At 49.0% G+C, this 12,950-nt stretch overlaps 1 protein-coding gene across 1 annotated transcript; it reads left to right on the forward strand.

Moving 5' to 3' along the window:
* The first annotated feature begins 436 nt into the window (after positions 1–436).
* LOC306903229 (fetuin-B) lies at positions 437–11,377 on the forward strand. Its single transcript, XM_079472239.1, has 7 exons — positions 437–738; positions 968–1,078; positions 1,210–1,288; positions 2,359–2,525; positions 2,609–2,722; positions 10,429–10,524; positions 10,729–11,377. Exons 1-7 carry the CDS (start codon positions 544–546, stop codon positions 10,876–10,878), a joined length of 912 nt encoding a protein of 303 aa, XP_079328365.1. The 5' UTR covers positions 437–543; the 3' UTR covers positions 10,879–11,377.
* The last annotated feature ends 1,573 nt before the right edge of the window (positions 11,378–12,950 follow it).

Consider the following 12,950-nt stretch of genomic DNA (forward strand, 5'->3'; position numbering starts at 1 on the left):
ATGATTGTAATGTGGATGCTTGGGGTCCCCTTCTGCATTTGCACTAAAGTTAGACAAAAACCACAGTGCAAACTTATTTAAAGATATCCATTCTTTAAGCTGTCAGAGCACACAGGAGAACAGTTCTGTTTAATTCTAACCGAGATCCAGTGGCACCACGATAAAGAACAGACATTTCTGCCAAAAAAGGCACTTTAACTTTTCTAAATAAGGAGATTTATGATAAAAAATAAATAAACATCTATAATAAAGGAGAGATAAGAACAATTTAGGGCCAGTCCTAGCACAACTGTTCAGAAAATGTCTTGTGTCTCTGTTTTACTTCAGGATGCCACAACTTTCTCAATATTTTCAGTGTCTCTGTTGTGCAATTTGACCTGCATTGCATCACTGTTTACCAGTGCACATACATGCAGGGCAGCTCCTGGTAAACAGTGTGTTTGCTGAAAGCTGCAGGTGAAAGTTCAGGGTGTTTTTTGACAAGAGAAAAGTAGGTTTTGGCTGTTATTTCTTGAACTGCTCAGATACTGTATATCAGTGAGGATGGAGCATTTCTTTCTGTTCTTGATCATGTGTGTGTGCTGGCAAAATGACATCACCTCTCCCATGCCAGTGACATGCCAGGACACTGCTGTGGTGAAGGCAGCTGAGGAGACTTTAGATCAGATAAATGCAGACAGTCAGGGGGGTTATATTCTCTCACTGAACCGACTATATGATTTCAAACAGGAAATAAAGGTAAGCTAGTGTTACTAATGTACATACAGGTCACTGGCAAAAAGGCTAATAACATTTTCAACAAATCATTGTCATTCTTTAAATGATATGTAGTATATGATAAGTACATTTGAATTGTTTTAATATAGAAATGATGGTGACTGTATGCTTGTGTTCACAAAAAGAAACATCAAACTTTTTAAATACATTTTACTATTCATGTTATTTTCATTCAAATTTGCTTCAAAAGGAAGGTGTGACACATTTACAACTAACGATAGATGTGCTGGAAACAAAGTGTCATGTGATCAGCAGGAGAAAATGGAAATCATGTGCTGTTAAGGGTGTGGGTGAACTACCGGTATGAATCTTTCTCATTAGTTCATTAGAGCTTCAATGACCAATGGACAGACATACTGTAGTTTATTTTTATGGTCTATATTTTCTAGAACATGTTTGAATAAAAAGTTTGTTGTCTATTTTGTCCACCAGGTTTTTGGAATTTGTGAGGCAACTGTTACCATTGAGACGGCCATCAAAGTTCAGAATTATAATTGCACTATTCAACAAGGTGTGGTGTGATTGAACTTTTAGTTTAGAGGAATGTTTTGGGTTCAGTGCCAGTTAAGCTGTTTAGTACCACTGAAAATAGTTGTTGCATCACCCTTCAAAACCATTCTATTAAACCGTAAACAAGAACAAACTTCAAGCTAGTCCAAGGGCCAAGTGTACTGTTTGGATCTGAAACCAAACATGTGATGTGTGTAACAGTGTTCCAGTATTTTTACAGTTGTTTTATGGCTCAATCATCCTTGTGGACATTGACATTGCTACCAATGTAGCCAGCCATGAACCAGAGCATTACTGACATAAATCTTAGCTGTTGCTGGGTAGTTTCATGATATGCCTACTATAATGGTACTATACAGTGTTACTTATCTCAACGTCGTGCCAAACTGTTATTTAGCCAAATAAGCCATGCTGCTCATTGTCATGCTGTAACATCTTGTTGCATGCCCAAAGTAGTAAAGTAAATCAGACGAAACACTAGCACTTTCTTAAAAATGCTTTAAAATGAAAAAATTCTGGTGAGCATCTTGAGACAAAACAATGTGTCTGAACTGGCTGGTAGAGATGTTTGTCTCTGCATCCCTATCCACTGCATACGTTGAACAGATATTCCAGAGCCAGTGTTATATTGCATGGATTTTGTGTTAATGACATGCATTTGTTTCAAAGCTTTGCCAGGCTGCAGTATGTGTACTATCTTGGCTTTTTTGGCCTTTGTCCACTTTGTTACAATTTCTTATGTCAATGAACTAAAAATCTGTTGATTGACGGAATGCAAGAAATACAACAAGACAGAGATTCAATTGGGCCTACAAAGACGGAGAAATGTTAATTATAATGGTTTATGGGCTTAACAGACAACATGTCACGCATTTAATGCCCGTAAACATTCATGGAAATGTCTCTAAATGTTGTTGTAAAAATAAGATCATGATGCTTTTAATTTTGTATTGAACCTGCATATTCCTTTGCTAATAGCTGGAATATTTTACCTTTGTTGTAGATTCCTTGTTGTAAATTCATTCATTCATTCTTTATTTATTCTTAACTTCTCTTGCATCACCCTTACAGTGGCAGCTACAGCTATAATACAAACTTGCCCTGATTGTCCGACCGCAGAACGCTTAGACGATCCCGTTATAGCTGAAACTACAAAGCTGGCACTATGGAAATTTAACAAAGAAAGCAATTTTCCTTTTTACTTTGCTCTTCTTAACATAACAGCGGCTAGTATGCAGGTATGTCAACACCAATAAATCAACTGATAATGCAACAACAAGCATTCATGACAGCGAAAACAGCTGACTGTGTGTTTTTGCAGTGGGTTGTGGGTCCATCCTACTTTGTGGAGTTCACCCTTCAAGAGACGGACTGCAGGAAGAACATTGCTGATACTGATTTAACACAGTGCAAACTCAAGGACTCCAAGTCAGCTGTACGCACTTATTGAAAACCAATTACTGATAAAAACCAATACATTGTATAGAAAAACATACATTTTAGCAATTTGGTTCAATCAAATTGGCTTTACAGGTCATTTGAATTCAAATTATATTGGCTTAACAATCTAGTTGTATTTTGAAAACAATCTAGCTAAACCCAATTCCAACGAGTTTGTTTTATATCATTTCAATTCAAGTGACTTTGATTGAGTATCAATCAAACGGCAGTTGGTTTGTTTTGATATAAGCCATAATAACTCAAACAATACAGCTAACTTACACAATAAAACACAGTAAAAACACGATAACATAATAAAAAGCACGAATGTTGAAAAATTTATCTAATTTTTGAACCAAATCTTCATATAAAATCACCTAAAGGATTATCAGGAACACCATACTAATACTGTGTTTGACCCCCTTTCGCCTTCAGAACTGCCTTAAGTCTACGTGGCATTGATTCAACAAAGTGCTGAAAGCATTCTTAAGAAATGTTGGCCCATATTGATAGGATAGCATCTTGCAGTTGATGGAGATTTGTGCGATGCACATCCAGGGCACGAAGCTCCCGTTCCACCACATCCCAAAGATGCTCTATTGGGTTGAGATCTGGTGACTGTGGGGGCCATTTTAGTACAGTGAACTCATTGTCATGTTCAAGAAACCAATTTGAAATTATTCAAGCATTGTGACATGGTGCATTATCCTGCTGGAAGTAGCCATCAGAGGATGGGTACATGGTGGTCATAAAGGGATGGACATGGTCAGAAACACTGCTCATGTAGGCCGTGGCATTTAAATGATGCCCAATTGGCACTAAGGGGCCTAAAGTGTGCCAAGAAAACATCCCCCACACCATTACACCACCAGCCTGCACAGTGGTAACAAGGCATGATCGATCCATGTTCTCATTCTGTTTACGCCAAATTCTGACAATCTGAATGTCTCAACAGACATTGAGACTCATCATACCAGGCAACATTTTTCCATTCTTCAACTGTCCAATTTTGTTGAGCTCGTGCAAATTGTAGCCTCTTTTTTCTATTTGTAGTGGGGAAGAGTGGTACCCGGTGGGGTCTTCTGCGGTTGTAGCCTATCTGCCTCAAGGTTGTGCATGTTGTGGCTTCACCATTGCTTTGCTGCATACCTTGGTTGTAACAAGTGGATATTTCAGTCAAAGTTGCTCTTCTATCAGCTTGAATCAGTTGGCCCATTCTCCTCTAACCTCTAGAATCAACGTCTCGGTTACGTATGTAACCTCCGTTCCCTGATGGAGGGAACGAGACGTTGTGTCGACAGAATGGGGTTTGACTTGAGAACCTACCTTCTCTGACTGACTTGAACAGGCCAATGAAAATTGGCGAATGAAATTTGCATGCCGGACTCCGCCCCCGGATATCCGGGTATAAAAGGGAGCCGGCGTGCTGCATTCATTCACCTTTTGTGCTGAGGAGCCTGAGGATCTTGCCCCGACTGCTGCAGCGGGCGGCCAGCGTTGTGGCATGAAGGACACAACGTCTCGTTCCCTCCATCAGGGAACGGAGGTTACATACGTAACCGAGACGTTCCCTTTCTGTCGGTCTCTCGACATTGTGTCGACAGAATGGGGTTCCTCGGAAAATGCCACAGCGCTGTGCCGTGTCACAATTCCTCGCGAAGCGACGCTGACTGGCCTGGGCGTGTCAGACGTGAGCGCTAGCAAGAATTGTAACCTTCCAGTGGAAGGGAAGGAGTCCAGAGCTTTCTAAAAAGATGGGAGCCCCTACCACCGGCCGTCACGGACGGCGGCCTAGTTCTCTTAACAGCGAGAAGCCGCCCGGCACCGTAAGGCCACTGGGAAGCGTCATTCCCCCCTGAGGGAACACGCTACGGAGACCACTTCCTACCGCAGGGAGGAGCTTTAGTGGAGATTCACACACGGTCCCACCGGATAGGGGAGAGCACATGGGAGACATGCAGACACGAGAGGGTGTCGCGAGCAGGTGAAGTACACCTGGAAGAGGTCATGGGCCAGCGATTGAGAGCCATTCATGAGAAGACAACAGACGGAACCACCCTGTGGGGGGGTTACTACGTGTGGAGCACTAGGCCTTGTTTGAGTCACTGCTAGAGCTCAGAAACAGGCCAAGGGAGGCAGGGCCGCTCCGCCGGGCCCGCCGCCGAGGAGCGCTTAGTGATGGATGGAATGCCTACTCTTCACCCACGTGGGGGGAAGAGGGGAGGCTAGATAGCGCCGCGTCTCACCTAGGGAGGGGCGCTATCGCAGGCGTACGCCCACCGGCTGCCGGACTTACCTGGCGGTGTCTCGTAAGACTCTGGCTGATACCGGTTCCACGCGGAGGCTGTAGAGCCTCGCGAAGGTGCTGGGCGTAGCCCAACCCGCAGCTCTACATACGTCTGCCAGAGGGGCGCCCTGCACCAGTGCCCACGAGGAGGCCACACCCCTGGTGGAGTGTGCCCTCACTGCAAGCGGGCACGGGAGATCCTGTGATCGGTAAGCCATTGATGGCGTCCACGATCCAGTGCGCCAACCTCTGTCTGGAGACAGCCCTCCCCTTGTGCTGACCTCCCAAAACAGACAAAAAGCTGCTCAGAGCTCCTGAAGCTCTGCGTGCGGTCCAAGTAGAGGCGCAGCGCGCGCACTGGACACAACACGGAAGGGGTTGGGTCTTCCTCCCCAGAAGGGAGCGCCTGCAGGTTCACCACCTGGTCCCGAAAGGGAGTGGTGGGAACTTCGGGCACGTAGCAAGGCCAGGGTCTCAGGCTAACGTGAGATTGACCAGGCCCGAAATCTAGGCAATCCATGGCCACGAAAAATGCTTGTAGGTCCCCTACCCTCTTGATGGAAGCGAGCGCCACTAGGAGAGCCGTCTTCATCGAGAGATGAGAAAGAGCGGCATCTCCGAGGGGCTCGAAGGGGGGCCTCTGGAGGCCCGCCAGGACCACATTGAGGTCCCAAGAGGGAACGGAGCGCGGACGGGCTGGATTCAGCCTCCTCGCGCCCCTCAGGAACCTAATGACCAGGTCGCGCTGTCCCAGAGACTGCCCACTAACTGGTTCGTGATGAGCGGCAATAGCGGCTACATACACCTTCAGCGTGGAAGGTGAGAGATTGCTCTCGAGTCTCGCCTGCAGGAAGGACAGCACGCTCCCGATCGAGCATATCCGTGGGTCTTCTCCACGAGAAGAACACCAGGACGAGAAGAGGCGCCACTTCAATGCCTATAACCGCCTCGTGGCCAGGGCCCTAGCCTGAGTAATGGTTTCCACCACCGCTGGGGGTAGACCACTCAGGATCTCCTCGTCCCGTCCAGGAGCCAGACATGGAGGTTCCAGAGGTCTGGTCTCGGATGCCATAACGCGCCCTTCCCCTGAGAAAGAAGGTCCTTCGTCAGGGGAATCGGCCAGGGGGGAGTTGTCGTCAGGAGCATTAGCTCCGAGAACCAAGTCCGGTTGGGCCAGTAAGGCGCAACTAGTAGCACTTGATGCTCCTCTTCCCTGACTTTGCACAAGACGTGTGCAATGAGGCTCACTGGGGGGAAGGCGTACTTCCGCTTGTCCCGCGGCCAGCTGTGCGCCAAGGCATCCGTGCCGAGTCAGGGAGTACCAAAGCGGGCAATGGGTGGTGTCCAGGGAGGCGAACAGGTCCACCTGTGCCTGGCCGAACTGCACCCAAATGAGCTGGACTGCGCGGGGGTGGAGCCGCCACTCTCCGCGGGGCGTCGACTGACGAGAGAGCGCATCGGCTGTCTGGTTCAGGTCGCCCGGGATGTGAGTGGCTAACAGAGACTTCGTCACCTGCTGACTCCACAGGAGGAGGCGTCGGGCGAGTTGCGATAGCTGCCGTGAGCGAATACCACCCTGTCGGTTGATATATGCCACGGCAGTCGTGCTGTCCAACCGGACCAGCACGTGCTTGTCCTGCACGAGGGGAAGGAACCCCCTCAGTGCAAGCAGCACCGCCAACAACTCTAGGCGATTGATATGCCAGCGCAGGCGGGGGCCCGTCCAGAGACCCGACACTGCGTGCCCGTTGCACACAGCACCCCAACCCTGCAGGGAGGCCTCTGTCGTCACCACGACGCGCCTCGAAACCTGCCCAAGAGGGACCCCTGTCCGCAGAAAGGTCATTGAAGACCATGGGGTTAGGGTGCGCCGGCAGAAGGGCGTGATCGCGACGCGCCTGTTGCCGGTGTGCCACGCACTCCAAGGAACTCTGCTCTGTAGCCAGTGCTGTAGCAGTCTCATGTGCATCAACCCGAGGGGGACCACCCCCGCCGAGGACGCCATGTGTCCCAGGAGCCTCTGAAAAAGTTTCAGTGGGACCGCTGGCTGCTGCCTGAAGTTCCTCAGGCAGGTCAGCACCGACTGGGCACGCTCGGAAGAAAGACGTGCAGTCATGGAGACAGAGTCGAGTTCCATACCGAGGAAGAGGATGCTCTGCACAGGGGAGAGCTTGCTCTTCTCTCGGTTGACCTGTAACCCAAAATGGTCTAGGTGCCGGAGCACCCGGTCCCTGTGTGTACACAACCGATCTCGCGAGTGCGCCAAGATGAGCCAGTCGTCGAGATAGTTGAGTATGCGCACCCCCTGCTCCCTGAGGGGAGTGAGGGCGGCCTCCACGACCTTCGTAAAGACTCGAGGAGACAGGGACAGACCAAATGGGAGGACGCGATACTGATATGCCTGTCCCTCGAAAGCGAACCGTAGGAACGGCCGGTGACGAGGGAGGATGGACACATGAATGTACGTGTCCTTCAGGTCGATCGTCATGAACCAATCCTGGCGTCTGACGGACGTCAGAATGCGCTTCTGCGTCAGCATCCTGAACGGCAGCTTGTGTAGGTGCTTGTTCAGGGTACGCAGGTCCAAGATGGGGCGCAACCCGCCACTTTTCTTGGGGACAATGAAATACGGGCTGTAAAACCCGGAGTACATCTCGGCCAGAGGGACGAGCTCGATCGCCCCCTTCGCCAGAAGGGTAGCGACCTCGGTCCGAAGCACGGGAGCATCTACCCCTCCCACTGAGGTGAAGAGGATGCCCCAAAACTTGGGTGGGCGCTTGGCGAACTGAATCGCATAGCCGAGACGGATCATTCGCTCTAGCCACCGTGCTGTCTGGGAAGAGCCAATCAGGCTCCCAGGGACCGAGACAGGGGGACCAGAGGTTCGATCTGATTCATTGCCCCCGTGGGGGGTGGTTCGATGGCTGGCAGTACGGCTCCCTCGTCGTGGGGGGGACCCCAGGGAGGAGAGCGGCTCTGCCGAGGTGCCTGCCGGGCGTTATCGCGGCACACCCCACCGTCTGACTGTGGGTGCTGGTGGCCACTGAGAGTTACACCCAACCGTGTGTCTCGCCAGAACACAACGTGGGGTTGCCGAGGACCGTCCTGCGGAGGGTGAGAGCGGCTGTGAGAAAGACCCAGGGAGAGAGAAAGCTCTTTCTATGAGAATGTGGGCACCAGGCCCAGAAAGGGGCCCGGCTGGTGTTGCTGGGACGGGGCAGGCACAGTCCCAGTCCGACCCTCTAGCGATGTAGTTGCTTGGGTCGGGCCCGGTGAACTCGATCTCCCTGGGTTCACCCCGTCAGAACACTTCTGCTTCCGCGGAGGTTGGTGACGGGATGGTGCTCGCCTCTTCGACATCCTTCTCCGGGAGGCCGCCTGTCCAGGGGGCGCTGGAGCTGGAGTCTGAGTCGGAGAGGGGCGGGGCTGCTGGGAAGCAGACGCCGCGCGGGACCTCGACGGACGATAGGCGGCCGGGTCGCGGCGGGGCAGGATATGTTTAATCGCCTCCGTCTGCTTCGTTACAGTCGAGAACTGCTGCCACCAAACAGCCCACCCTGCGCGATGGGAGCGTCGAGAAAGCGAACCTTCTCAGCATCCCGCATCTGCGCAAGGTTCAACCAAAGGTGTCTCTCCTGGACCACCAGTGTGGACATCGTATGACCCAGGGCTCGCGCCGTCACCTTCGTCGCCCGAAGAGCGAGGTCAGTGGCAGTGCGGAGCCTCTGCATTAGCCCCGGGTCGGACTTTCCCTCGTGCAACTCCTTCAACGCCTTGGCCTCCTGCAGGATGGCCATGGCGTGAAGAGCCGAGGCAGCTTGACCCGCAGCGTTGTAAGCCCTCGACACCAGCGATGCCGAAAACTTACAAGCCTTGGAAGGGAGCCTTGGTCGATCCCTCCAGGTGGCAGCTGTCCGGGTACGTGACGGAGGAACAAGGCGGCGTACCGCCTTTCCAGGGATGGTCAGACTAGCGAGGCGGGGCGTGAACGGTCCGCGAGCCGGTGGCTGACGGATTGAGAAAACGCTGAAAAAACACTAAGCCCTGAAAAGGGCCCGCTCTTTAGAGAGACGCTTTGGAAGTTGCTGAGACGCCCAGGGGAAGTCACAGGAAAAGGGACAGTCCGCTGCACCACGTCGTAAGACCAGCAACACGTAGAGAGTATCTGCGAAGTCGTCAGCATCAGGATGCGAAGGCTCTGAAGAACAAAAGGTGAATGAATGCAGCACGCCAGCTCCCTTTTATACCCGGAAATCCGGGGGCGGAGTCCGGCATGCAAATTTCATTCGCCAATTTTCATTGGCCTGTTCAAGTCAGTCAGAGAAGGTAGGTTCTCAAGTCAAACCCCATTCTGTCGACACAACGTCGAGAGACCGACAGAAAGGGAACAAGGCATTTTCGACCACAGGACTGCTGCATACTTGATGTTTTTCCCTTTTCACACCATTCTTTGTAAACCCTAGAAATGGTTGTGCGTGAAAATCCCAGTAACTGAGCAGATTGTGATATACCGGCCCGTCTGGCACCAACAACCATGCCACGCTCTAAATTGCTTAAATCACCTTTCTTTCCCATTCTGACATTCAGTTTGGAGTTCAGGAGATTGTTTTGACCAGGACCACACCCCTAAATGCATTGAAGCAACTGCCATGTGATTGGTGGATAAGATAATTGCATTAATGAGAAATTGAACAGGTGTTCCTAATAATCCTTTAGGTGAGTGTATGTAAATAAAGGGCAGCGCCCAGATATAGTGGAGTCTTGGCCATGTTGCACTTTAGGCAGACACAGCTAGATAGTAATATACAATATTTATTTGTCAGGAGTGAAAGTGTAATGGGTGACCAGAGTGACTTAAGGAGAATTTGACAGAGAGTGAGTGGAATGTGCTGGCTGGACACTCAGTGGATCAGGGTCCAAGGAGGTTAAATTTGTTAATTCATGGGCCCATTGGATCTGACTTAGTTTAATGATAGGTTGGAAGTGATGGAAGTCTGGATACATGACAGAACATCTACTTCTGTGTTTTTGGACTCTAGATAATGTTATTTCTTGAACTGCTGAATTATGGAGTTTATCAATGCTGGTGAGGGCTGTGGTGCTTATTTTCCTGCAGTGATTTCAGATTGAGGTGGTGTGTGATAGTCAATTAAGCCAGTGGCACCGTTGCTTGATAGTCAGCAGCTCTGGTGAGTGGGTGTGCTGGTTAGTCAGGGAAGAATAGCCTGGTAGAGGTGTAACACCCTTTGAATGACGACAACCTGGTTAATAAAAAAGCACATTCTACATAAAAATTCACGCTTGTTTTGAGAGGGAATGAAAAAAATGATTAAAGATAATTTAGAAAACGTTCATATTTTTATTCATGTTTTTAAATTATATGCAACTGTAGTAGATTTGTGTTTCTCTTAAAGCACAAGGGGTTTTGCGCTGGTTCACACATCACCCCTGATGATGGACTGGAGGTCAGAGTTCCTGTTGAGGTCAAATGTGAAATCTATCAACCAGCGGTGGGTGATTTTCAACTAAAGACAATGGTTTTATCAGCATTTATAACTCGTAAATCTTTTTTGTTTGCAGGACAGTAGCTCAGGTGTTTTGGAGCTTAAAAATAGTCAATATTGTTAGTATCTACTTTTTTGAACAGTACTGTCTGTACTGTTGTGAATCTGTCAGTTGTACATACGTAGTTATCACATTTTTTGGTACTCTAGGCAACTCAGCAAGGAACTTCTGAACCTTTTGGATCAATACATGTCCACTCCTCTCCACCCACTCAAACTCCCCCGAGAGCCAGGCCAGTGGCCAGCAACTGTCCTGAACCAAGACGACACCATCTTCAATTAAAAGAGTTAAATCTCTGAATAATATATAATATCACTTGCAGCGTATAGTCAAATCTAAAGAAGCACTGCATGCATGACATGTTCCATTTTCAGCCCTTCAGTAGTTCGTGCTCTTTGCGTCTCTTTTGGATTTAGGTTTTTGCTGTACACAATTTTTTGTTTATTCACAGTAACAAAACTATAGTTTAATTTTTATCAGGTTTTATTTTTACCCATTATTTATTGAATTGGCCTACTTTTTCACCCCAAACACCACATTTGAATTTGAATTAATGGAACATAATAGATATGATTACATATTCATAATATGATTGTTTTGAAAATGTGGTATTAAATACCATGAATAATTTCCTCAATAAAATAATTTTTTTGACATATGGCTTTAGATCTTGTATCTTCCGTGGATTAGGGTTATTTTCGGTAACAAAAACTTTGACAAAAAATACCTCATCAATGACATGTTTTCACTGATGAAAACTAATGCTTGATATCAAAAACTGTAATAAAAAATGAGAGGAAAAGATAATTGTCCCACTCAGCCGACATTGGCTTGCAGCATTTGCTGCATATGTCATTACAGAGAAGTATCTGGGAAAACGTCTCGGTTACTTTCGTAACCTCGGTTCCCTGAGAAGCGGGAACGAGACATTGCGGAGACCGCATATGAAACTCCTCCTCTTTTTCACTTTTCCTGAAGTCCTATAGGATAACGCCAGTTAAAAAACTGGCCAATTGTCGCAAGACATGCACAGTATGCAAATACTGACGAATCTAGACAGTATAAATACAGTGCATGAGACGACAATACCTCAGAATCTATGATAGAACGCTTGACCAGAGATAAGCCGCGAACACGGCGTTCTCCGCAATGTCTCGTTCCCGCTTCTCAGGGAACCGAGGTTACGAAAGTAACCGAGACGTTCCCTTTCGAGAGCGGTCACTTCGACATTGCGGAGACCGCATATGGAACGGTAGTACAATCCCGCCGTGAGAGCTAGCAAAAACAGCCCGATAACTGGGATAACACGTACACAGTATGCGGAGCAGACAAACCAACCATTCGCGAGGTTGCCCCAAGCGTTAACCGCTGATTGGCTGAAACCGGCCTATGAGCTGCTAGATCACTGAGCACGCCAATGAACTGCTAGATTGGTCTTTTGTCGAATTTGCATATCCAAACCCAACGAATGCAGCGGGCTGCGCTGAACAGGGCAGACACCACAGCAGTAGAACCAGCACGGAAACCCGGGCGATATAATAGCGAATATAAGTACACCAAGCACAGTGTAAACAGCAATGCGGCAACAACTGTGTAGCACAATACATTACAAGGTAGAAGATAAGCTTAATCAGCACTCACCGAGAGGACTTGAGAAGCCAACGAGGACACATCCAATCTGTAGAACCTGGCGAAAGTATTCTGAGAAGACCAGCCAGCTGCACAGCATATGTCCTGAATAGATGTGCCCCTAGACCAGGCCCACGAAGAGGCGATAGCCCTAGTCGAATGAGCTCTGATACCGAAGGGGCAGTTCTGACCCTGGCTTTCGTACGCCAAGGTAATAGCGTCCACTACCCAGTGAGAGAGCCTCTGTTTTGAGACAGCCCGGCCTTTAGTACCCCCACCAAAACAAATAAAGAGCTGCTCCGACTGCCGAAACCCGGCCGTGCGATCTATGTAAGCCCGCAATACCCTTACCGGGCATACCGCTCTCTGAGCGTCAGCATCCTGTGGGTCTGACGACTCGGAAGACAAGGCGGGCAAGGAAATGACCTGAGCTCTAAAAGGGGTAGACATGGACTTCGGCACATAACCCGATTTTGGCCGGAGAGTGACGCTGCAGTCGCCTGGCCCAAAACGAATGAAATCAGCGCCGACTGAGAGCGCTTGCAAATCCCCTATGCGCTTAGCCGAAGCAAGGGCGAGAAGGAGAACGGTTTTTAGAGTGAGCTCTCTTACCGAAGCCGCGTCCAAAGGCTCAAAGGGGGGAGAAGAGAGAGCCTTCAACACCAGTGCTAAGTCCCAAGGTGGCACCGAAGGGGTTCGCGGGGGGAAAAGTCTCCTCGCTCCTCTGAGGAATCTGACCACC

This window comes from Barbatula barbatula (genome assembly GCF_947034865.1).
Source record: "Barbatula barbatula genome assembly, chromosome: 13".
NCBI classification, from domain to species: domain Eukaryota; kingdom Metazoa; phylum Chordata; class Actinopteri; order Cypriniformes; family Nemacheilidae; genus Barbatula; species Barbatula barbatula.

Coding starts and splice junctions, on each gene's coding strand:
- LOC306903229 (XM_079472239.1), top strand. CDS start 544: ATGGAGCATTTCTTTCTGTTCTTGATCATGTGTGTGTGCTGGCAAAAT. Junction 739..967: donor ATTTCAAACAGGAAATAAAG/GTAAGCTAGTGT, acceptor TTGCTTCAAAAG/GAAGGTGTGACACATTTACA. Junction 1,079..1,209: donor AGGGTGTGGGTGAACTACCG/GTATGAATCTTT, acceptor TTTGTCCACCAG/GTTTTTGGAATTTGTGAGGC.